Source organism: Mustela erminea, chromosome 1, assembly GCF_009829155.1.
Source record: "Mustela erminea isolate mMusErm1 chromosome 1, mMusErm1.Pri, whole genome shotgun sequence".
Lineage (NCBI taxonomy): Eukaryota > Metazoa > Chordata > Mammalia > Carnivora > Mustelidae > Mustela > Mustela erminea.
The window spans coordinates 104,830,576-104,856,395 of NC_045614.1; the positions used below are offsets into that span (position 1 = coordinate 104,830,576).

A 25,820-nucleotide genomic window follows, 5' to 3' on the forward strand; every position below is an offset into this window, starting at 1 on the left:
ACGGGGAGGCTGGCGCGCGGCCCGCGGGAGGAGGCTGGGTGGTGCAGTGCATGGGGTCCGGGGCGGCAGCCGATAGTCCGGGGTTCTATTGTCAGCGTCTCCTCGCCGACTGGCGGTGTGAGCTGGGCAAGCTGTTTGAGCCTCGATTTCCTCACGTAGATGGGGTTGATAACTCATGGGTCGGATGGCAGGGTTAGATGAGTTAGTCCCGGTAAAGCTCTTAGTATCATTAGCGCTCATTAAACATCCTTATTACTGCTCCCGCCCTGCCACCGCCTTTGGCAAAGGCCAGGACCTAGGACGAGGCTCCCCTCGTGTTTCTGGCCTCCCTTTGCCCCAGGCCCTCTGATCTGCTAGGAGGACTGGCGAGGATCTGACTCTAACCACAGCCTTTGCCCTGTCCAGCATCTGGAGCCGGTTGGCCAGGTGGTCACCGTAACCTGGGTCCTAAGCTGGCTGAAGTCTGGCCCAAGATGGCCTCCAGGTCTCGGGCCACCCTGTCCCAAGCTGGTGCTACCCAAATATTCCCTGGCAGCGGAGAAAGGAGCAGCACCCCAAGGGAGGCCGGCAGTGGCTCAGCTTGGGCAACCCATGAACATTCCACTCCCTTGTGTGATATTGCTGTGGAAATTTGGCAGCGCCCCTACCCAGTCACTGGAATGCAAAACAAACAAACAAACCTTAACACTTTTACTGTGGGCCCAGTGTGGCATTTATTAACTCACCCCATTCTGTTACTACTCCCATGCACTCAGGGTTCTGGTGATTCTGACAAGTTAACTAACTTGCGCAAGTGAATGGAAAGAACGGATCCCACAGACTCTTATAGAAAGGGGCAGGCTTGTGAGGATGAGGCAGCCTAGGTGCTTTATTAGATATTTTCCTGACCTGGAAACTCGGATTGGGAGAGGTTAGGTACCCCCCCACAAACCCCACAAATGCCTCCTCTGCTTTTTCAGCCCGCGTCCTGTCTGGACACCATCCTCCCTGAACCCAGTCTTGTCTTCAGGGATTGTATGTTTTCCAAGCTGGGTGTGGCCTGGGGAAGGGTCCCCCAGGATCCCCCTCCCCTGACAGCAGGGAGCAAAGCCTCCACCTTCGAAGCCAGAGGGTCCGCCATGAACTCACCTAGTCAGGATGGACCCACCTTTTCTCAGCTCTCCAATGTGAGGGTTGAAATCAACTGCTTCTCATCTGAGTCCGAGGGTCTCTAGAGTCTTTGCTCTTAGACTTTGAATTGGTGTCAGGAGCCCAGAGCCCAAATGGAAGGTTTCTGTTCTCACTGCGAGCTTTGGGCTTTGCTGGCAGATCAGGAAACCACTGGGCACCCAGCAGCCTTCCTTTCTCCTCCACTGTTCCCCAGGGCAGGCCCTCCGAACCAGCCAAACAGTCCTGATAACGTGGAGTGAGTTACATCTTGTGGTTGAAGGAAATGAAACAAGAGCTGCAGGGGTGCCTCAGTTTCTCCATAAAATGTAGCGTGGAAACTTCTAGAACAAAGTGTTTCTGAGATCCAACCCAGTGTTTCTGAGAGCTCTCTCACCCCTTCCAGGCTGTTGTGCCTTTCTGTGCTTGTTCTGGGGGAAAGGGGCAGGGCAGGAAAAGGGGAGTAAGGAGCGAAGACAGCAGTGGGGGCCCGTAGGGAGAAGTCAGCCCAAAGTGCCATGGCATCTTTAAGAAGTTTTGTTCTCTGTGTGTGTGTAAAGAACATGCTTAAGTTGGGCAAGGGCTGGCAGAAGCCAGGCCATCCCTCTGCAGGGACAGCCAGCTTTGAAGGATTTCACGTGAATTTGAAAGGAACAAGTTGCCTTTTTAATTTGGGCAATTACTTTTATAACTGGCATGTTTCCTTTCAGTAATCAAACCTGACAGTTAGTTTGTCAGCACTGAGTGGTAGGTCATGAACTTGAGTTGGCCTGATTTGTAGGAGGAAAGAAATTCCTCTTCATTAGAGGGGCAGGTCTGGCTCCTGCCATGGGCTCGTGCTGCAGTCTTTGATCCTTGATTTTCCCATCTGTGAACCAAGTTCAAAAATACCTGCTGAATCCCTGGGGGAGAGAGTGCTTCACAGGGACACAAAGTCACAAGTGCCCTTTTCAAACACCTGCTTTGGGAATCCAATTTTGGCTGCTGTGTCCTGTCCATACCCACCCACTCCCCTACCTATTGCTACAGGCTTCTCTATCTGAGGTGTGCGAAGAAATCCGGACAGGACCAGTCAGTGCTGTGCGTTGCCTGCTGCCTCCTCACCAGCCTGTGTGACACCATCGGGGCCATTCTGGCCAGACAGCTCACGATCCAGGTGCGTCAGGCCCACAGGTGACAGTGGCTTTTGTCTGGTTCCATCACTGTCGAGAGGCGCTTTCGCCTCCGACCTGTACCCTTTGGTCTTTCTGCCCCTGTCCGGAGCTCTTGCCCTGATGACCATGTGGCTCACTGCTCAACTCCTTCGAGGCTTTGCTAGAGGTCAGCTTCTCGGTGAGGCCTCCCCTGAGCACTCGTGCCGACCCATGCCCTACCTCCACCACAGGGAACTCAGCCCCTTCACCCCACTCTGTTTTTTCCCATAGCTGACCCTCAATACACCCTCTGCTTTCCTTACTTCCTGTGCTTGTTGCTTTATGGTATGCTAACCCCTACTAGAGGGTCAGCTCCCCAGGGGCAAGAGTTTGTACTCACTACTTTATCCCTGTCACTTCAAACAGCAGCTGGGACGGAGCAGATGCTCAGTAAATAGGGATGGTTGTGGTGATTGTGTTCAGAGCCTCAGCTCAACAGGAGCGGCTGAATGCTTTTCCCAAGCAGTGATGCAGGCTTTGGGGCAAGTGATAAACAATGTCAAGCTTGCCCACGGTCTAAGCCCTCAAAGCTGTGTAAACAGGGCCTATCCCAATAGGCTGGTGCCCACCCAGGTGGATATGACGGAAGACAGCCTCATGGCTGTGACACACACTGGGAGAGTTCTAACCCTTCTTCGAATAATATTGTCTCACAAACAAACAACCTTTTGTTTCCGGTTTTCATTCTCATTCGCTGACAGAATACAGGGAGGCCCAGCTCCATCCGGGTCATTGTTAAGTACTTCACTGTGAGGGGCCCCTGAGTAGCTCAGTCAGTTAAGCGTCTGCCTTCGGCTCAATTCATGGTCTCGGGGTCCTGGGATCAAGCCCTTGCTCAGTGGGGAGCCAGCTTCTTCCTCTGCCCCTCCCCCCAACTCATGTGTGCCGGCTCTCTTTCTTTCAAATAAATAAAAATTGTTAAATTTTTATTTTATTTATTCATTTGAGAGAGAGAGAGAGAGACAGAAAGCACAAGTAGGGAGAGAGACAGAAGCAGACTCCCTGCTGAGCTGGGAGCCCAATGTGGGACTCGATCCCAGAACCCAGAGATTATGACCTGAGCCAAAGGCAGACGCTTAACCAACTAAATCACCCAGGAGCCCCTAAGTAAAATCTTTTAAAAATAAAGTAAATACTTAACTGTGTACTTGGCACTGAGGGCTTGTCTCATATTACTTCATTTAGTCCTCAAATTATCTTATGACCTGGGCGCTCTCCTTAGCCCTGTTTTACACACATGGATCCTCAGGCTTAGAGGTTGAATAACTTTTACAAGGTCCACTAAGCAGCAGTGTCAGGATTCAAACTCCAGAATCTACTCTTTTATTTATTTATTTATTTGAGATTTTATTTATTTATTTTGAGAAGAGAGCTCACGTGCACACGTGAGTGGGGGGTGGGGGCAAAGGGAGGGGAAAGGGGAAAGAATCCCAAGCAGGGAAAGAAGCTCCAAGCTGAGCATGGAGCCCAACTTGGGGCTCAGTCTCATGACCTTGAGATCAGGACCTGAGCTAAAATCAAGAGGTGGACGCTCAACCCACTAAGCCACCCAGGCACCCCTGCAGAGTCTTCTGTGAACCAGTGACTCCACTGTCAGGGTAGCTGGTACCCCGGTAGGTAGGAGCCTTGTCCGTTCCTCCAGGAGCTGGTCTAAGCATTTCCATGTATTGCTCCATGTAATCTGCTTAGCACTGAGGGAGGCACTGTTATTATCCCTATTTTACAGAGGAGGAAACTGAGGCCCAGAGAAGGCCAGTGGTTGGGCTAAAGTCCCACAGCAGAGACTGGCCGTGCACTGGGAAGAACGTGGAGTGAGAAGGGCAGGGCTGGTTCTGCTGGTGGGCCTCTGCCCAAGGGATGGGTCACTCACACGCCACACCCCCGCCCCCCCTCCTCAGTCCAGTGGAGTTGATAACCAGCCTTTCCTGGGGGGCAGTAGGCGGCTTCGTTGGGATCACCACAGTAGTGGGAGAGGAGACGCAGGATGAGAGGGGCTGCGGAAGCTGGAGAACGTTCGAGCACCAAGAGTCTGTCTCCTTTTCTCCCAGGTATTCACAGGTGCCTACCTCGCCACTGCTGACTTGGTGAACTTTGTCTTCATCCTTTTCCCCATCTGCCGCTGCCAGTGGAAGTCTCGTCGCGGTGAGTGTGTGCGCCTCGCTCCTGTGTGTTCATCCGCTCTCCTCAGCGGGCCCTGTGCTCCTTGTCATGCCTGAGCCAGGCCTCTCCTGGGCACAGACAAAAGAATGAGCTCCTCGACCCCAGTCAGAGAGGAGGCAGGGCCCTACAGAACCATCCGTGCTGCTGGTGAGACGGTGTGCACACGCCACGGGCAACCAGAGGGAAGGTGGGGCCCGTAGGCGTCAGGAAAGGATAATCCAGATGAAACCGGGGGCCGCAGGGAAAGATAATCCAGGAGAAAAGGATCATACGAGCAAAGGCCAGGAGGTGGGATAGGACAAGGCTGAGGGGAGGTACCAAGCTATCTCACGGTGCAAGTCCAGGATGGCCAAACAAAGCCCCATAACTTCCGGAAATGGATGCCAGGAGTAGGCGTGGGCCACCTCGGCCCAGCGGGGACTGCAAGTCACCGAGCCGGGATGGGTCACCCTGACTCTGTGGGATTGGGCCTTCCTGAGAAGGGGCAGCAGTGTGTCCAGATCTGTGTCCAGAAAGGGAGTGCTTGCCTCAGTGGGGTGAGGTAAGATGTCTCCAGCTTCTCAGTACTGCCTAGAAGGGACATGTTTTTAATAGAATCTTCAGAGAACTGGGGTGCCTGAGTGGCTCAGTCAGTCAAGTGTCTGCCTTTGGCTCAGTTCAAGATCCTAGGGTCCTGGGATCATGTCCTACATCGGGCTCCTTGCTCAGTGGGGAGTCTGCTTCTCCCTCTGTTTGCCACTCTCCCTGCTTGGGCTCTCTCCTCTGACAAATAAATAAATAAAATCTTAAAAAAAAAAAAAATTTTTCGGAGGACATCTGTCTTATATTTCAAGGACACTTCCAAGACCGTGCTCCTTTTTTGCTCGGTTTTGGGCGCCAGCACAAGCATGGTGGTGCTTTCCCTAAGGCTGGGCCAGTTCTGCTCTGTGCTAGGCTCTGCGGAGATTCCAGAAGCTACTGGGGCATGGGCCCTGCCCCCGGGGCTTCCAGTCTTGTGGAGGCTACTCTGTGCACAGATACATGTGAAACAGAACGCCATGAGAGGGCCGAGCAAGGAGAAGAGCAGCAGTCCGTGAGGGTGCATGGCCTGGGGTGGTGGGGAGGAGGGACTTCTCCAAAGAGGAGGCACAGCCGTGGGGCCTTGAAGGGTGGGGAGGATCTGGCCCACAGAACAACTTGGGAACCCATTCTGGCATCAGGGCTGGGCTGACAGCTGGTTTGCACATGTCGCTGTCCGTCGAGTTCTAGATCCCAGGAGCCTGTGGCATTTTGCTGTTTGTTGCAGGTCGAGGCTCCCAGGAGAGGACAAGGAGGCAGCGGCTCAGGGCCAGTGTATTTGCTCTGGCCCTGCCACTGAGCCTGGGACCAGGCTGGGCTCTCTGGGCCACCACCCCAAAGGCCTCAGGCCCCATCCGAGGGTCCCAGCGGAGGCTGCTGGAAAGCCTGCTGCAGGTGAGGCTGAGCCCAGGAGGACATGGGGGTGGGCGTGTCCCTTCACTCCTCATGGTCCCAGCAAATGCCCTGGGTAGGGGTAGGGTTCAGGCTTACCGTCACTGGGAGGAAACCACTAAAATTGGGAAAGGATGGGTCTGGGATGTATGGACTGTCTCCTTAGGCCACTGTCACCTGTTCCCATAGGACAATACTGAAGTCCTCGGCTACCTTCTGGGTGGCATTGCTGTCTTTGGCTCCTGGGCTTCCCGGATCCCCCCGCTCTCCAGAATCGTGAGGCTGGGTCGGGGCTGGGACTGTGGGTTACCATGGCAGGTCTTGGGGCCCTTGGGAGCCTCTTCCAAGTTCTAGGTCCTGGGATGGATACTTGTGTCACTTGTGTATTTTGTGTGTGTGTGTGTGTGTGTGCATTTCCACACGTGCAGGGGCTGGTCAGCCAACGCAGGGGAGCTCATGAGGCCTGCTAGGGCCTCTCACGGGAGAACCCATTGTGTTCTCTCCATAGTGAAGAAAAGCAGGCTGTCAGGGAAAAGGCACTGGGGTTCAGATGTCTGTTTAAGACATCCCATTAGGAAAATGAGATGGTTTCAGAGGAGAGCATCACACAGCCGCCAGGCTTCTGGATTTCCGGGAGCATCTCACCACGGAAACTTCCTGGGCATCTAGGCTGAGGGAAGCCGCGTGTTGGCCGGTTCTGGAGGGGACGCAGCCGTGACTTGAGATGCTGTGCTCACCCTTGGGAAACTTACAGTCCTGTGGAAAGACACAGAAATGCAAAGCAGGAGAAACGCTCAGAGAAAGAATCAAATGTTTGGGGTTTCAGAAGGAGAGAGGGCTCCCATGCGGCTCCAGTGAGTGAGGGTGAAAACGTCACACTGCCAGGCGGGGGTGGGGTTGGGAGGTGGGGGCGGGGAGTGATGCCAGGGCTGCCTCAGCGTGGCTCCAAACCAAAGGGAAGCCCAGAGGAGGCAAAGGTGAGCATCATGGGCTCCTCACTGCCTCTAAAAAAATCACTTTCCCCAGAACATCATTTAATAGCAGTTCCAGGAGAACAGGATTCGGGGATGGCAGCTGCTTCATTGGTCATTTGTGGAAAGCAGAAGCCTGGGGGGCTGGCTGGGAACCCCCCGGGCATGCCAACTCCAGATCAGTGGAGGGAAGTGTGGGAATCCCTGGGACATGCGGCTCGAAGACCTTCAGAGGGACAGGTGCCTGCCTGTATCAATGCCCTGGGGCCACCGTAAGAAAGGGTCACAAACTTGGGACAACAGGCTTCAAGGTTCTAGAGGCCTGCAGACCAGTGTCCAGGTGTCACAGGCCCGAACTCCCTCTGGAGGTGCTAGGGAAGGAGTTTTTTCAGGCCTCTTCCCAAGTTTCTGGAAAGTTCCTCGGCTGATGGCTCCATAACTCCAGGGTTCACACGGCATTCTTCCTCCCTGTGTGTGTCCTGATGCGGCCTTCCCTCTGTATGTGTCTGTGCTTCAGTTTCCCTATTTTAAAGACATGGTCATACTGAGCGAGGGTCCACCCTAATGGCCTCATCTGAACATGGTCATTTGAAGGCCACGTTCACTGGCTCTGGAGGTTGGGAGCATCTTTTGTGAGGGGGAAAACAAGTCAACCCCTGCATCAGGCACCTAACATAGTCCCATGACTATGTCCTTCCTGTTGTTCATTTTATTCACAGCATTTGTCACAGCCTGAAGTTAGCTCCTTCAGTTATTAACCAAGTTGTTAGAACACGAGCGCCCTGAGGGCAGTGGTCTGGTCTGTTTCATTCCCTCTGTATTGCAGGTGCTTGGAGCCCACCCGTGGTAGGTGCCAGAAGACACTTGTTAATGATTGACCTAATCTGGTCTGGGAAAAAGGAAACTTGTGGAAGCAGGAATTGGAAGGGCTTCCTCAGGGCACAAAGAGCAGTGCTGTTCTCTGTGGTCTTGGGGAAGAGAACCAAAAGCAAGACTGGAAAGAGATTATGGGTTGGAGGGGGCATCACATTTATAATTTAGATGCTTCGCATAGTTTCTGGAATGTAGAAAGTGATCAGTATCGTTATTCCTGTTTTAGGAGGGAGTGGGCTCCCCATCACTAAAGGCATTCAAGCCTGATAGCCCTTGGCAGGCATATAGAGTTAGGTCGTGTTAGGGATTAAATTGGGCAGTCTCGGAGGCACCGTCTCTGGTCCCAGGCAGAAGAGCCCAGAGCTAAGTACCCCTTGTGAGGGAGAAACTCAGCAGGGCTTGGGTTTTCTGGGAAGCCTAGCCAGCATGGCTGTGAATGCTAGATCCCCTAGAAGCTGCTTCTAATTTACCGCTGGTGCGAGTGCTGAGGAACAGAATGTTTGGGTGGCTTTGGTGGAAGAGGTTCCCATTCTTCCGGAAGTGACACACCCCCTGACCAGTATGGCCTCTGCTGGCAGCACTGGGAGTGTCGCCATTGCAGGATGCCCCACCTGCTTCCAGCCCCCAGCGCGGATTTGCCAGGCAGCCACGGGGCTGGACAGCGCCCCTGGGTTCTCTGTGACCAGCCAGACAAAGCCCACAGGTGCTGAACCTGCCACATCCTGAGTTACCAAGCCTACCCCAACCTAGAGTGGGTGCTCAGCACCCACGGTGTGTCCAGTGTGCCAGCAGATAGAGCCCCACAGGCTCTTGTGCTGACAGTGAAGAGAGACTGAGTGTTGAGGTCAGTGGGAGCCAGGAGTAGGTGGACACATGAGTGACAGCAGAGAGCTCACCCGGCTTGGGATCATCCTAAACAGCAGCAGGTGCAAGGTCAAGGGTCAAGGCAGGTCCCAGAGCTGGCCCTGCAAGTCACCTCCTCTCTCGAGCCCTCTGTCCGCAGTAAATGGAGCTGGGCAGGCTGGGGGATCCCCCAGGAGTTCTCATCACAGCAGTGCAGACTGCTGCTTCCTGGGCTGAGGCCAGGGTGGCTGGAAGGTCAGGGGCCCCCCGCCCCCCACCCCAGCCAGAGCACTGGTGGTCTCTATGAACCAGTCTTCTGGGCATGGCCAAAAAAAAAAAAAACAAACAGGGAGCCGTGGGGAACCAAACTTGAATAAATGCAGAGGGAAAGGAAACATTCCCAAGCAGTCTTTTCCAGAGTTAAAATAAAAATGGGGAAAATCAGCCAAACCTTGCTTTTTCCTCTGGGTTTTTTTTTTTTTTATTCTCTAATCATAGCCTGTATATCTCTAAATTCAGTTATTTAATAAGTAAAATAAATTATATGTAATTTATATTTATATAAATTTTAATATACCGTGTGATTATATATAATTATAAATATGTAGTATTTGTATATACACATATAAATAAATGTATATATAAAGTGACTTCATACCTGTAAAGGGTATTTAACATATGAATATTGAATATGGGTTATTTGCCTTTTTTTTTTTTTTTAAGATTTTATTTATTTATTTGTCAGAGAGAGAGAGAGCAAGAGAGAGAGCACAGGCAGACAGAGTGGCAGGCAGAGGCAGAGGGAGAAGCAGGCTCCCTGCCAAGCAAGGAGCCCAATGTGGGACTCGATCCCAGGACGCTGGGATGATGACCTGAGCCAAAGGCAGCCACTTAACCAACTGAGCCAGCCAGGCGTCCCTGCCTTTTTTTTTTTTTTTAATCAATATTGTCATTACTCATTCTCCAAAAATAATCCCTGACTTCAAAACTTCCAGGACCTTATCTCTAATGTTCCTGGCCTTTCCCGGCTGGCCAGATTCAGCACTGACGGTCTCAGGAAGAGACGACAGTCCCTGGCTATTCAGAATTCTTCTAATTCCCTCCCATTCTCCCAGGTGACATTAATGAGCCCCTCCCCAGTGCCGGGTGTCAGGGATGCTGAAATGGAGAGGACGCTCTCAGGAGCCCTCTGTCTGCTGGGATGCGTCATGTGTCATGGGGCCTGGAAATGGGAGTTTCTCACCCCCCTTAGGGTGGAGGTAGTATGAGAGTTTTCCCAGAGTTGAGTTTAAGCCAGGTTCTGAGGCATGAATAGGAGTTCACCAGGCAAAGGAAGCAGCTTGAGCAAAAGCGTTATTAAAGCAGCACCTTTAGGAACCAGCCATGGGCAGAGAGAGGGCTGCCATGCCAAGAGCCTAGGTCTTAGAACTCAGCTCAGAGGAAGCTGGGGAGTGACAGTGTTCCCCGCTGCCCAGCTCCCTTTTCTCTCTGTCCAGTGCCAAGGTAAGGCGTTTCCCTCCATCCACCTGTGGACCCGGCTCCTGTCGGCCCTGGCTGGCCTCCTCTATGCCTCGGCTATCGTGGCCCATGACCGGCGGCCTGAGTACCTGCTTCGGGCCACGCCCTGGTTCCTGACCTCTCTCGGTCAAGCTGCACTGGACCTCTCTGTATCCACCTGGGGCCTAGGAGGCTTGACTGCTCGTGTCTCATCTCCTCCCTGTCCCTGTGGTGCCCTCTTTCCCTTTTGCTAGATGGAGCTCTCTCCCAGGGGTCAGGGACTAGGGTTGAGCCCTGGGGCAGATAGATGCAATTGCAATTATTTGCAATTTTGTATTTTGTTTCCTTGATGTACAAGTAAGAGAAGGAATGATCTCTTGGCTGGAGCACTGCAGAGCGGCGAGGGGGAGTGTGCAGGTTCCTGGCCCTGGGAGCAGAAGACCCGTGCACAGGTCTCATTGCTGCTCCTCCCCTGGGCAGGGCCCCACCCTCCCAGAGACCCGTTTTCCTCATCGTTGCCCTTTCTCACAAGGCTAGGAATGGGCTTTGTAAGCCGACGTGCCGTGCAGGGCTAAGCATCCCCGTTCTCTTGTCTTTGGCCTGGGCTGGGGACGCAGAGATAAACTCACAGGGGCTGCCCTTTGTCAGTGACTGCTGAGCACCCTTCTGGTTCCCCAGAGGGTGTTGCGTGACGCACGGACACCCGAGGGACCTTGACGTGAGAGCCTCAAGGGCAAGCTAAGCTCAGAAGGTGGGCAGATAGAGAGGTAGACAGTGGGTAATTTGTGTATGAAAACGTGTGGATTCATCATAAATAGTTTAGAAATAGTTTAAAAGGGGGTTTTTCTCATGGGCTGTATTTGTTTTCTAGGGCTGCCATATTCAGTTACTAGAAGTTCGTGGCTTGAGACAAAAGAAGTGTATTCTCACAGTTCCACGGGCTACGAGTCCGAAGTCCACGCAGGGCCACACTCTCCTGGAGGCTCTGGGAGAGAACCTTCCCTTCCTCTTCCAGTTTCTGATAGCCCCTGATGCTCCTTGCCTCTGGTAGTGTAATTTTATCTCCTGCCTCAGTCTTCACAAAACCTCTTCCCTTCGTTTATCTCTGTGTGTCCTCTGCTCTTACAAGGACTCTAGTCATGGGATAAAGGGTCCATCCTAACCCACTATGACCTCATCTTAACTATATCAGCAAAGACCCTTTAAAGAAAACAAAAAGATTTTATTTTTAAGTAATCTCTATACCCAGCAAGGGCTCGAACTCACAACCTCCCCCCGCCACCCCAGATCAAGAGTGGCTCATTCCACAACTGAGCCAGCCAGGGCCTCCAAGACCCTATTTTTAAATAAAGCCACTTTCTGAATTTCCAGATGGATATGAATTTGGGCGGCGGGATACTATTCAACCCATTCCGTGTACCTGTCCCTGTAAGCCAAGCCCTTCAAAGAAGATGTTTTCAAAATGCTTTTGTATAATGAGTATTTGCTGAGTATTTACTAAATTCTAGAGGCAGGGTCTTGCTGGCTGCTGGGCCCTTGCCAGGGATATGTAGAGAAAGTCAGACTCGGTTCCATTTTTTTTTTTTTAAGATTTTATTTATTTATTTGACAGACAGGACAGAGATCACAAGTAGGCAGAGAGGCAAGCTTGGGGGGCGGGGGAAGCAGCCTCCCCACTGAGCAGAGAGCCCAATGCGGGGCTCGATCCCAGGACCCTGAGACCATGACCTGAGCCAAAGGCAGACGCTCAGCTGACTGAGCCACCAGACGCCCCAAACTCTTTCCATTCTTAAATGAGCTCATGTCTGTTCTGGGGCCAACCCTGGCAGAATCAACCCATGAGGTAGAGAGCCTGGGCATAGGGGGCCCTCAGGGTGCAGAGGTGAAGGCAGCCAGGGGCGGCTGAAATGCTCTGCTTCCTTGGACCTTAACTCTCCCTCTCAGATCATATTCCTCTCCTGGGTGATGAAGAGCAAGATGAGACGGGCCTTGGGATTTGCCCCGGAAGCCAGAGAGAGCCCGGACACCCAAGCCCTCTTGACCTGCGCAGAGAAAGAGGAAGAAAGCCAGGAGGCAAGGTCTTGCCAGCTGGAAACCTGCTGGTCCCACGGGGGGCTGCATGTCCCTCGAACTAGGACACTTGGTCACTTTAAAAAACTACTGTTTATGGAAAAAAGAAAAAAAAAACAACGAACTTTTTGCCCAACACTAAGGGTGCCCGTAGGATTCTCTGTTTTTCCAATTACAACGTTTTTTTTTACGTTTTTTTGATCATTTAATAACTTTAATATATTTTTAGCAACGTAGATGGAATAGTCAAATGTCCATGTATGCTCTTTAGCAATTTACTTCCATATATATATATAAATTAACAGGTCAAATTAGAAATAATATGATTTGCCCTCATAGTTTGGAGAAACTTGTATTCCCACTTTCACGTGCATCCGTGACGTGTGCATCATCGCCATCACTAACACAGCCTTATTTCAGTTGGTATTGCTAAAAGCTGGCCTTTCAAAGTGTTGTTTATGGTCGTGTCTGCCATTTACAATTACGTCAAACCAGCACATGTGTTTGTCCCCTTTTCCTGACTCAAGAAGGTGACCTCTGTAAGTAGGCAGAGCTTCTCTTCTCCTGAGACAGTTTACCTTTGTCAAAAGTCCTTGGTTCCCAATAACTGAGAAGTCACCTCATGATATAGCAGTGCTTATAAGGACTGAAATAAAGCAGCTCTCACTTTTCTAAGATAATTTCTTGAGGAAAGACATCTTGCCTATTGCCTGGGCTCCTCACCATCCTCGTTTTTCTCTCAGAGAGCCTAAAGGAGACTCTCTGAGCAAACTGGCCCACTCCTTCGAACTTTCTAGATTTAACACGGAAATCTGACTCAGTTCATGGAACAGAAGGTAGTGGGGCATGACCAAGGTAGAGGAGTGTTGTAACTGATCGGCCCAGAGCTCCCATGTTCCCAGCAAGGCTCTAACAGGAGGTTATTTTCATTCCATTCCAGAAACCTAGGAAATTGTATCCCCAAAGGGAGCCAATGTGCGTAAAGAGAGCCCCATGTGTCTTGGTGTTCTGAAGGAAGTAGAGCCTTTGCAATGTCTTCTGTAGCTTTTTTTTTTTTTTTTTTAAGATTCTATTTATTTATTTGAAAGAGACAGCATGGTGGGGCAGGGGGAGGGTCAGAGGGAGAAGGAGATTCCCCACTGAGCAGGGAGCCCAATGTGGGGCTCGATCCCAGGACCCCAGGATCATGACCTGAGCCAAAGGCAGACGCTCAGCTGACTGAGCCACCAGGCACCCCTCTTCTGTAGTTCTTTCCATGTGGTCCTCGGACCAGTACTGCCCACCGACTCGTTGGGGATGCAATTCTAGGGCTCCACCAGCTCCGCCAACTCTGAAGCTGAGGGTGTCTTAATGCATCCATTGGATACTTCTGATGCACACTAATGTCTGGGAACCACTGGTTTATAAAAGTATTTATTTAGTGCCTACTGCAGTGATTCCCAGATTTTGCCATGCTTTAGAATCATCTGGGGGGCTTTGAAATACCAGATCACACCTCTACCAATGGTTCAGAATGTCTGCCGGGGGTGGGCAGAGCTAAACATTAGCTTGTTTTTGTTTTGTTTTGTTTTTTTACGATGCTCGGGTGACTCTACTGTGCAACAAAGTTTGGGAACCACTGACCTACTGTGACCTCAAAGAAAGAGATAAGAGGGGATGCCTGGGTGGCTCAGTCAGTTAAGCATCTGCCTTCTGCTCAGGTCATGATCCCAGGGTCCTGGGATGGAGCCCCACACTGGGCTCCCTGCTCAGCGGGGAATCTGCTTCTCCTTCTGACCCCCTCCCCCTCACTCTCTCTCTCAAATAAAATCCTAAAAAAAAAAAGAAAGAAAGAAAGAAAAGGAGATAAGATAATATCTTCTAGGAAGCAGAAAGTGAAATGTACCATGAAAGGACAAAAAAAATATTTTAGGGATTCTTTTGAACAAAATGGGACCTTGTTTTTGGAAAAATGTCTCCTGACTAAGAATTCTTTTTTTGTCTCCCCACCTCCCCTTAAAAGAATTCAGACTGGGTGCCTCTCACTACACTTCCACCCTGCAAATCACTCAGGACAATGGCAGCCATCAGTCGCTACTTGGAGCTGACCATCGAGCCGGTGCAGCAGGTACATGGCTGTGGCCCACAGCCAAAGCACGAGAAGGGTGGGAAATAGTCGTGGAAGGCTTCCTGGAGGAGGTGACACTTTAGCTGCGGGATGGGCAGAATGAGGCAAGAAAGCATGTTAAAGGAGGAAGGAGCTCTCTAAGGCCTCAGTGGAGGCCAGGTGAAAGACTGGAGAGGAGGCAAGGGAGAGATTGTCCTACTGTGGAGACTGTCATCCTGAGGGGCAAGAGTCCAGGAGGCAACAGGACCAGAGACTCAGGGTCATATGTGCCTTTTAGAGGCATCACTCAGGCAGTGCTGGGGGGCAGACTAGCTCTCTGTGCCAGCTCTTGTGCTATCCCCGGTGTGCGTCCTGACGCCTTCCCCTCCCTCAGTCCCAGTCCCGGCAGTGTCACCACATGGCATCCCACACTTGGCCATGTCCAAACAGAACTTGGGATTGCCACGTCCTCTCCCTCCGCCGTAATCTTCCTGGCAGTTGGTCAAGCCTCAGACTCCTCTCTCCCCCTCACTGCATGTCCACTCCATGTCTGAGTCTCCTAAATACCGCCTTTAAAATAGAGCCAGCAGCCTCCTACCTCATTACCTTCTCCACGGTCAGTCTTGTCCCACCCCCTCCACCTGCAGTCAGCAGCCAGAAGGGGCAATTACATCGTGCTCCTTTCGGGACCCAAACCCCCTGGCTTCCCATGTCATACAGAAGAAAATTTAAGACCCTGGAGCCCAGCACCCCCTCCCTCCCCACTCTCTTCCCTCTTCACTCACTCCTCCTAGCTGCCTGGGATTTCTCTCCATTCCTGTGCCTAGAATGCTCTTCCTCCAGGTTGCTTTTATATGGTGCCTCCTTCCGGTCTTCCAGACTTCAGTTTAAACATCACCTTCTCTGGGGGACTCAAGTCTGTTGAGCGTCTACCTTTGGCTGAAGTCATGTCCTGGGATTGAGCCCCGCATGAGCTCCCTGCTCAGGTGGGGAGTCTGCTTCTCCCCTCTGCTCCTCCTCCTGCTCATGCACTCGCTCTCTCTCTCTCTCTCCCTTTCTCAAATGAAATCTTAAAAATAATAATAATAATAAATGTCACTTTCTCAAAGGCCATCCCTGACTACACACTCAAAAGTAGCCTCTACCTGTCATATATCTCTATTTTTGTTTGTTTTTTTTTGTTTTTGTTTTTGCTTTTTTAGGGGGAGGCAGGCTCCCTGCTGAGCAGAGAGCCCGATGCTGGGCTTGATCCCAGGACACTGGAATCATGACCTGAGCTGAAGACAGAGGCTTTAACCCACTGAACCACCCAGGCACCCCAATATATCTCTATTTTATTGCCTTTTTAAATGCTCTACAAAGCACTTCTCACTATCTTTTACTTTTGTTTTTGTCTCTCTCCTTCTGAGATGTAAACTTTGCCTCCTTCTATCTTGTTTGCCCAGCCACTGGTGCATGTGGCCCTTGGTAAAGGATGTTTGGACGTTTTGGAGCAGGCTTGGAGCTCAGTAGTTGTGGCCCCCGTGGGATGGGCTGGTGCTCAGAAAGAGTTTGGGCCTGAGAGATGGGTTTTACTCTCTGTTCTGTCTCCTTGGAAAGTGGGCACAGGTAACTCCGGGATGCCAGTACCATTCAGAGAGATTCAGAGCATGCTTTCACAGTGAAGAACCCACCTAGGCTGTTAAACCCTTCTTAGGATGGGAAGTCTGGGGAGAGAGCAGGGAACCTGGCAGCATCTGGGAACATTTGGCACTAGAAATTTTTAAATTATCAAACTTTTGAAAAATAATAGTGCAAAGCTTGCATTCAGTCTAACCCTTCCAGCACCTGAATCTTGAATGGAGTCCTGCTGCAGAACAAACTCCGTGAAAGAAAAGTGTGTCCCTCCTTTATTCTCCTCTACTGAGGCATCTGGCACATTTTTGAGCAAATACACTCCCTTGGCTTCTTCCTTCTGTGTCCACCAGAGGGCCACTGCCCTCTGTCGCTGAGGCTCCCAGCAGCCAGCCTGAGCGCCGAGGTCCAGCCTGGGGAAGGATGCTGCTTCTCTGGGCTCTAGGGCCACCACTCCCAGTGTGTTTATTGAAAGCTAACTACTTGCCAGTCTTTGAGACAGTAGTAACAGCTATCGCTTCCGTGATGCTTCTTATGCTGGTCATAGCGCTTAGATTACTGGACTAAGTGCTTTGTAACCAACCACAGAAGTGATCCCTCTGATCTAAGGGCTTCCTGTACATGAACTCATGTAAACCTCACAGCCGACCCCTAACCTCATTTTATAGATAAGAACGACAGGGCACAGAGAGGTTAAGCAACTTACTCAATGTCACACAGTTTGCCAATGGCAGAACCAGGATTCAGACCTGTCTGTGCCCTTGCCCCCCAGGCAACACTGCCTCTTACTTGACATAATGTCTGACACCAAGTAAGCATTTTATAAATGGTTGGCTTTTATTTTATTTTTTTTTTAAGATTTTATTTATTCGACACTGAGAAAGAGAGAGCATACAAGTAGGGGGAGCAGCAGACAGAGAGAGAGGAAGAAGCAGACTCCCCACTGAGCAAGGAGCCCAATGCAGGGTTCAGTCCCAGGATCCTGGGATCATGACCTGAGCTGTTTAACCTACTGAGCCATCCAGGCACCCCAATGGTTGGCTTTCAAATTATTATTAATGCAAATTCTCATAACTATTATTTCTATTGTTATTATTGAATAATTAACTGTTGTATTACGATATTTTTTTTAAGATTTTATTTTATTTATTTATTTGACAGACGGAGATCACAAGCAGGCAGAGAAGCAGGCAGAGAGAGAGGAAGAAGCAGGCTCCCTGCTGAGTAGAGAGCCCGATGTGGGATTCGATCCCAGGACCCTGGGATCACGACCTGAGCCGAAGGCAGAGGCTTTAACCCACTGAGCCACCCAGGCGCCCCTGTATTATGATTTTAAATTGAGGCACAAGGAGGGTTAAGTAATTTGCCCAAGATCTCATACTTAGGAAAGCATAGGAATGGCTTTCAAGCCTGCCTGAGCCTGGGACCTGAGCTTTTTTATTTTTATTTATTTATTTATTTTTAAAGATTTTATTTATTTGACAGAGGGAGATCACAAGTAGAGAGAGAGGGAGCAGAGAGGCAGGCAGAGAGAGAGGGGGAAGCAGGCTCCCTGAGCAAGGAGCCTGATACAGGGCTCGATCCTAGGACCCTGAGATCATGACCTGAGCCGAAGGCAGGGGCTTAATCCACTGAGCCACCCAGGCGCCCCAGACCCGAGCTTTTTTAAGGAGAACATGTTCTCTGTGCTCATTTCATGCCTTGCTCAGTTAGCCAATTTTTTTTCTTTTTTTCATGACAATGTCCTTGGGGGCAAGGTTGTAATGAACTAGGTCCCTTGTTGCCATGGGCATCGCTGTGTGTCCTGTCTGCACAGCTGTCTGGGAGTAGACAACAAGGCCCACAGGGATGCTCACTTGTCTTCCCAGCAGTCCCTCCTTGGCACTGGGCCCAGGAAGAGGTTTCCCAGGAGATGCAGCCGAGTTTAGGGGGAGCTCAGGGGCTGAATGCTGTGGGGTCATGGGGATCAGTGACTTGGAATATTTGAAAACCCAGTTCAGGTGTCATCGGGCCCTGAGGAATTTACAGACTCTAACGTTGTTGCCTGGGGCACCTGTGCTCCCCATCCCCCAGCCTGTCTAGCCAACTCTCACATAAACCATGCATGTGACCCACCCGGGGCTGGAGCCCTGTGTGATTTGGGGCCCAGTATGAGTAGCCAATCTCATGTGTCCGGGACATTCACATCTTAGTCCTGCGGACCGCCCCCCGCTTCAAAGGAGACAAGGCAGGGAATAATATCCCTTTTGCTGGATGAGGAAACTGAGGCTCCAGGAGGATGCGTTTCTTGCCAAGGTGTGTGGTTCACTGTGGAAGAAGTGGTTCTAGAAGGCAGGCTGTTCCCCTGTGGTATGTCAATGGAACAACCCAAATCCCACCTGGTTCTGAAACCCCGGCCAGCAGGGCTTTGGGGATCTCCAGCAGAGTCCCCAGAGCCCTGTGGAGGGCAACTCTCTCCTGAGATGGATGGATGGATGGACGGACAGACAGAAATCTTCCAAGTTTCTTCCTCACTTTACCCTCCGGAGCTGCTGGTGGGTATGAGGCCATGCAGTGCGTTTTGGCAGTAGCTCTCCAAATCACAAAAGCTCATACCCTCTGATCCAACAATTTGGCTTCTAGAAATGTATCCTTTAAGTACCCTGAAACCTTGGATGTACAACAGAATTTCCTGCAGCCAGTGTTGTAAAAGCCAGAGATGGGAAATGCCCTCAAAGTCCAGTCAGTAGAGGACGGTTTCACAGTTTGGGAACACCTACAGGATGCCACGAAAGGAACAGAAAGAGCAACAAAGCCACTGCTGTAGAACGAGCCCCCGACATGTTGTGAAGTGAGACAACTCAAGTTGCCTAGGAGAGTGTAGATGTGTTGCCACTGTGCGTGGAACTAGGGAGCTGTGTTATCTGCATTTGCTTGGATATGGAGAGATCAGGAACCGGAGCCTGGCTGCTCTTGGGGAGAACTGGGCGGCTCCGCATGCAGGTGGGGGCCGACCTTGCATTCTACACCCTTCTGAACCTTTTTTAAAAAAGATTTTATTTATTTTAGTGAGAGCGCGAGTGCATGAGTTGGGGGAGGGGCAGATGAAGCCGTAGATTACCCGCTGGGCAGGAAGCCCCATGCGGGGCTCAACCCCCAGGACCCTGAGATCATGACCTGAGCTGAAGGTCAAGCCGCTTAACCCTTGGAGCCACCCAGGCGCCCCTTGTCCCCTTTGAATACTAGAGTACTGGAATGCTTTGACAATTCAAAAATAAAGCAAGCTAAGCCTCCCTGCCTGCCCTTCCCCATACAACTTACAGGCAAGCTGCAGCACCACCAGGCTGCCCGGCGATGGACAGATGAGCCCCGGAGATGCCACCCTGCAGGAGCCCCCCTCGTACCCTCCCGTTCAGGTCATCCGGGCCCGCGTGTCTTCCAGCAGCTCCTGCGAGGTCTCCTCCATCAACTCGGACCTTGAGGTACACGCTACCACCCACCAGGTGCATGGCTGTCCCCCACTGCCACTTGCCGGTGCCTCCGCGGGGCTTGCACCGCTGTTCTCGAGGCTGCCCACGCTAAGCTCACTCTGGCTGGCCGGTGAGCGAGCACGCAGGGCGTTCCTGCCCCCAGGGGCGCGCACGCCCAATGGACGGTGAATGAGCACGCATGGCGCTCCCGCCCCCGAAGGCGCTCACGCGGGGCGGGACTGAGAGCTTCCCAAGTCAGATGAGTTAGGGCCTCAGGGCATGTAGCAGTGCTGTTTTAGAGTCATCCGCATGTTCAAGATTTAAAACGCACAAGTAATCGATTAACGTTCAGAGTCTGAGTGTTCCCCGAACTCATTTGACCATGGAACATCTCTTCCCCGGCTGGAGCACCCACTACCCGCATGGCGCTATCAGGGTTGCATACAGGAGCCCTTTGCTGGGCACCGTGCCCAGCACTTTGGCAAACTTCGCCTCATTTTGAGTCTTTGGATCTGTGAACAAAACACAGGTCATATTTTGGATGCCACACGTGGCTGTAACTCTCGGGTCCGAGCTGTTCAGTCACTGTCGGTCCCCCAGCTGTGGTTCCCAGCCCGGTTCTAAGAGGAAGTTTTCCCTTTGCCTACGGAAAATGAGAACAAGGGCAGTGCTGTAGGCGTGTGATGGCAACGGGAGAGTGGCCGCCGTCTTTGGTAGGGCTTGGCTGGGGAAAGGAGGACTGTCCTTCCTCCGGCGTTTGTCTTGTACGATCTGGGAGTTAAAGTGCCCTTTTATAAAATGATGATAATGCAAGTGGTAGTTGTGTTTAGTTTTGGGTTTGGGTTTGGATTTTTTTAATGGCCTTACCTGGCCAAATAGTTCAGTTAGCCATCCTGGGTAACTCTCCTAAACTTGAACTCGTTGTGGACCCCCAAATCCAGAAGACTCAGAGCCACTGATCTGTGGATACAGTCCAGATTCCTCAGTGTGAGGTTCTAGACCTTTCACGGCTACCCCAGCCTCATGGGACTCGGCCTCCTCCCTTATTACCTCAATGTCCACCCTGGCCGTGGACTGTTCCCTGTACCCAGGCCTCTGGGCCTTTCTCCTTGGGGTTCTTCCTGGCCCATGTATCAGAAGCCTACCCAGATGTCACCTGCTGGGTGACGGTTCATCCCGCCAACACACACACGAGATTAATGGCTCCTTCCTGTGAATGCCAGAACATAGACCTCTCTTACACAACTTCCATTGTTGGCTGTGTCCTGTGGTGAGCTGTAGGGGCTTGTCTCCCCAACAAGCTGGGCATGAGTTTTTTGGGACTAGGGCCTGAGCTGCACTCATATTTCTCTGTCCCTCGATTCCAAAACACAGCGGGTCATTGAGAGCTGGGTTTTGAGTGAGGAGTTCTGCACCAGACCGAGCACCGTTTGGGGTCTATGTCTCGCTATGTCATTCAGTATTGTATATTTCCTGGTTCCAGTCTCAGAATTTGTAGACACCCACAGCACATGACTTGGCAGCCTGGATCTAGCAATCTTGGCAGAAATCTAAGGCTGGGCGGGTGGGGTGTGTGTGTGGAGATGGGGAGAATGAGCCTGATGGCTAAGTGTGTTCAGTGAGGAGGAAAAGACAGTTAAGTCAATGGGTCAGGGAGGGGCTGGGGAGACCCAGCAGCAGTATTTGCTCTGTGAAAACAAAGGCAGCCAAAGTTGACGTAAGGACTGGACAGTGATCTTGAAAATTTGGGAAATTTGTCTTGGTGGTAGGTTTGGGCCTTTCTGTGATTTGTGGTCCTTGTCCTTCCCCGATTCCATTACCTCTGTCTTTCTAGACATTGATTTTTTGAAACTATCTGAGTACAAAGGGGTTAGGGTCACACTTTTAAATTAAGCAAATGGCAAGGAAGGCTTTTGCCTATGTTAAAAGGAATATAATTTTTGAAGCTCACCTGCCCCAGCCCAGCCCATGGTACAGTCCTTCAGCTTCACTCTCAAAAGCACACACACACCACGAATGACAAAGCTACTGCGTCCTGTAAAGAAATAACTTAGAGGGCGCCTGGGTGGCTCAGTGGGTTAAGCCGCTGCCTTCGGCTCAGGTCATGATCTCAGAGTCCTGGGATCGAGTCCCGCATCGGGCTCTCTGCTGAGCAGAGAGCCTGCTTCCCTCTCTCTCTCTCTCTGGCTGCCTCTCCGTCTACTTGTGATTTCTCTCTGTCAAATTAATAAATAAAATCTTTAAAAAAAAAAAAAAAAAAAAAAAGAAATAACTTAGAATTTCACTAGATACGTATGCTACCAGATCAAACGTATTGGAAAACTCCCAATACAGATGGTTCAGTAGATGAGCAGGAGATAGTGCAACAGCTCTGGGATCCGTGTCCTCAGCTGCCCGATCTGTGTCCTCAGCTGCCCCACCTTGTCTGTGTCTGTCTTGATAGCTTCTGCTTGTCCCCTCATACCCGTAAGTGAATGGCATCCCAGCTCCTACCATGGAGGCCTGGGAGCCCCTCTGTGTGGTTAAAGTGATGTGTTTATCTCTCCGGTGGTGCTTTATGATGTTGTAACTCTCAGAGGGTGGCTTTAGGTCCATGTGCCGGGCACATACCAACCATGGTGAATATCTGCTTCTTGCAGCGTTAGGGAGGCAGGGAAGCAGGCGGCCATCCCCACAACACTTAGTTCACTCCGTGCCTGCACGCCATCAGTCAGGATGATTGTTGTGATCGCTGACCCTGAGGACACGTGGGTCGCATGCCAGACGCTGTGTGCTCTGTACTTTACACGCTCCGTGTAATCCTCCCAACAGCCCTGAGGCAGGTACCTTTGTTATTCTTTTTTTTTTTTTTTGACTTTTTATTTATTTATTAGAGAGAGAGAGAGAGAACACAGGAGAGAAAGCTAGTGGGGAAGGGGTGGAGGGAGACGGAGAAGCAGGCTCCCCACTGAGCAGGGAGGCCCACGCAGGGCTCCATCCCAGGACCCTGAGATCATGACCTGAGCGGAAAGCAGATGCTTAACTGACTGAGCCACCGAGGTACCCCTACCTTTGTTATTCTTGTTTTCCAGAAGAGGGGACTAGAACTCAGTGAGTTTAAGTAGCTTGCCCAAGAAAGCATTCTTAATAATAGTAATGATAATAATAATAGTAATGATAATAATAATAGTAATGATAATAATAATAGTAATGATAATAATCATGATAAAAATAAGAGGGAGCGGACGAGGGGTTCGGCCCCAGCTCTGTCTGGCCCAGAAACCCTGCTGTTGACTGCCGCAGTGCCTTGGCCGGGACTCCTACCGGGGAGGTCTGCAGGACCAGGCTTATTATCCAGCATTCCCAGTTGACAGAAGAGAAACCCGACTTGCTGTCCAGGACTATTGCCGCCTGCCCTGTGCTCCGCGTGGGTGCTCAGGGCCAGAAAACACGGGCTTGCAAGTAAATCCGGTAACAGCAGAACAGATACAGATAAGACAGAGACAGATAAGGCCGGGTGAGCTCACGTGGAGGGAGACTTCGGGTTATTTTCACCTTTCCTTAAATGTGGAGGGCTGGGTTGGCCAGGGCACCCGACGGATGATGCCAGAGCTTTCAGTGTGACTCATGACCCTGGAGGGAGGCCTTGTGTTTGGACCGTGTGGGCTTCTGGGCATCTCCACAAGAGAGGCACACTGCACAGAGACAGGATCCATGGGTTCATTCGCTCACTCACTCACTCACTCAGCACGAGGCTGCCCACTCCTGCAGAGCCACCGAGGGCGGACTGAGCAGATGCTGAGGAAGGGTGAATGTCCCTGTGGTCTGCAGTGGGGGCTGTGGCCCTGAAGGAGCAGGGCTTTTGGGGAGTGGCCTTTTCCCTTTCTAGAGTAGCCAGCATCTGACGTTCCCCCGTTGCTGAAACTTCCTGTGCCTTTCTCCTCTCCTTTTTCCTCTCCTCGCCTCTCCTTTCCTTCCTCCCCCACCCCGGGATAGAAGAAAAGATTGAAGTCCAGCTTTGTGATGAAAGAATGTCTAGTCATTTTTCCCTCTGTGCTCCCTCGCAGTGCCATTGATCTGGAGAAAGAAGCTTTGTAGAAATTTTAGAAGAGGCTGTTTCTGGCTTGGAACAAAGTCTGTGTCTTGTGTACACTTGTGTATACATGTGTGGGGGTCAAGAACAGGACGGAATGCCAGATTGCTCTGTCTAAAGAGGGTCAAGTCCCTGTGTGTCCCTGCTAATTCTGTGTCTAAGGCTGTTGTTGGCAACCGAGACCGCTCATTCCCTCTCCAAACCCTGCTTTCAGCACCAGCAGACCAGGACAGATTCCTTTGGCTGTTTGCTATTCTGAAGACCAAATCATTCTTTTTTTTTTTTTTTTTAAGATTTTATTTATTTTTCAGAGACAGAGGGAGAGAGCGCGAGCGAGCACAGGCAGACAGAGAGGCAGGCAGAGGCAGAGGGAGAAGCAGGCTCCCTGCCGAGCAAGGAGCCCGATGCGGGACTCGATCCCAGGACCCTGGGATCATGACCCGAGCCGAAGGCAGCTGCCTAACCAACTGAGCCACCCAGGCGTCCCCCAAATCATTCTTTTAAGGAAAAAAAATTATGTGTGTGTGTGTGTATGTGTGTATATGTACAAATATATAAAATGTATATGTACACATATATAAAATATATAAAAATATGTTTAAAATACATATTTATTATATATAAATTTATATTTATGTATATATTTATTGCATACCTTTTAAAAATATATATTTACATTAATGGGCTATAAGAGTGCTAATTTTAGAAGAAAATACATGTAAGTATGAAGAAGGAGGCCAGACATTCCAGTAAGTACCAAAGATCAAGATCAAGTTCAGGACATACATTCTGCCCTCCAGGGAACTGTGTCCTACCCAGACAGCGGGCACCACTTGCAATGACACCATGAGAAAGAATAGTTCCTGAAAGGTGTGTTCAGTCCGCTCATTCCCCCAGGGTGAGCAGAGAGGCTCCCCTGGTCCCCAGAGGGAAATGAGCTGTGCATGACACGGCACAGACTCGGGCTTCTCTGGGCTCTCGCTGACCTGCCAGGTGGCCTTGGGCCCCCACTGGACTGCTTGAGTTTCAGCTTCTCCTTCTGTATCTAGGAATCCTGAGACTTGTGCTACCTGCATTACAGGGTAAATAGGAGGATCAGGTGGGGGGCAGCTGGTGTGCCCCACACAGCGTCCGTGGGAAGCAGGCTGGAGGCGGGCTCAGGTATGACCTCTGAGCTTCTGGCTGTGGCATCAGTATGGCAGCACTCATCCTTTCTCTGGGCCTGCTCTGAAAGTGGAGACAATGATTTTGGGAAGGCTGTGAGGCTCCACCAAGGTCGGGATGTACTGTTCCCATAAATGTTCACTCTGAAACCCCAGCTCTGGACCAGGCCGTCTTTAAGGTCCTGTGCAGCACCATGACCTTGAGTGTAGACGTGTATTATGGAGAAGGCAGGAAGAGTTCGGGCAGGTGGGGAGGAGGAAGGCGTGGGGAGGTGAAACCCTGCCCCATCTAGGGCAGGTGCTATAGAACAGCTTAACGAACTAGAGAAATAGAAAGGGTACCATTTGGAAGCATATGGTGTAAATTTTAAAAGTCTATAAGGTTCCAGTTCAAAAGGAAATTCACTTAATGAATTCTGGGAGAAAATCATAGCTGATGTGTACCTGGCCAATCTTAACACTTTATAATTGGAAGAAACAAAAAAACTTTCATCATCTTTGGTCCTGAGTCCAACACCGTGTCACCTCCCCAGTCTTGGGAGAAGTCACTTCTCCCTAAGTATAAGAGGACGAAGTCTAAAATGTAAGCCTGGAAAGTGACCATGTTTCCTCAATGGTTAGGACACACCTCAAAGCCTACAGAAACAAAGGAAATGTTGCCCCGTGCCTTGTAGGTGGGGGGCTATGTGTTGCTTTTTGATTTCAGAAGCATGAAAAAGTGTGCTTTTAGAAAGGAGCTGAACTGACATATTACCTGCTGTGGTTCATGGGGGTGGTGAAATCAGCGTCCTAAAGACAATTTCAAGACCGCGGTAATGCCCACTGACAATAAGGGAGAAAAGCTCTTTGCACATTTTGGTTTGTGTGTGTATGTGTTTGTGTGTATTTCAGAGAGCTATTCAATACTGTTCATGAGGCTCTTGGAGTAGAATTATGGGATAGAATTTATTTTATATTTATTTTTTAATTTATTTTGTTTTTGAAAAAAATTCCTGAACAGAAATTAACACATTTTGCTCTTGAAATGGGGAAAGCACCAGAATATGTGATTTTATTTTCACTTTTGGGGATGTGGAGAGAGTTCTCAGAGACACTTGGGTTCATTGCATCCTTGGGCACACTGTCATTTTTGGCTTAAGAAAGAACTTTAAAAAGAAATCCCGACTACTACTGCCACTAGAGGGCACTCTTCTTAAATTTTAAACAGCGATGGCGAAGTTTGGAAAAGGAAATT

The 25,820-nt window shown here is 50.7% G+C and overlaps 1 protein-coding gene across 7 annotated transcripts in view; it reads left to right on the top strand.

The window, feature by feature from the left end:
• TMEM44 (transmembrane protein 44) overlaps nt 1-25,820 on the top strand; it is a 36,996-nt gene that overhangs the window by 596 nt on the left and 10,580 nt on the right. For 4 of the 7 annotated variants that reach the window (XM_032337439.1, XM_032337416.1, XM_032337412.1 and 1 more), the window contains exons 2-9: nt 2,176-2,302; nt 4,388-4,481; nt 5,785-5,951; nt 6,138-6,224; nt 10,132-10,302; nt 12,077-12,205; nt 14,205-14,309; nt 19,205-19,363. In XM_032337439.1, coding sequence (XP_032193330.1) covers nt 2,176-2,302; nt 4,388-4,481; nt 5,785-5,951; nt 6,138-6,224; nt 10,132-10,302; nt 12,077-12,205; nt 14,205-14,309; nt 19,205-19,363 — 1,039 coding nt within the window. Of the gene's footprint in view, nt 1-2,175; nt 2,303-4,387; nt 4,482-5,784; nt 5,952-6,137; nt 6,225-10,131; nt 10,303-12,076; nt 12,206-14,204; nt 14,310-19,204; nt 19,364-23,397; nt 23,689-25,820 lie in introns of those variants that run through there. The other 3 variants (XM_032337447.1, XM_032337431.1, XM_032337454.1) reach the window with 3 other exon arrangements.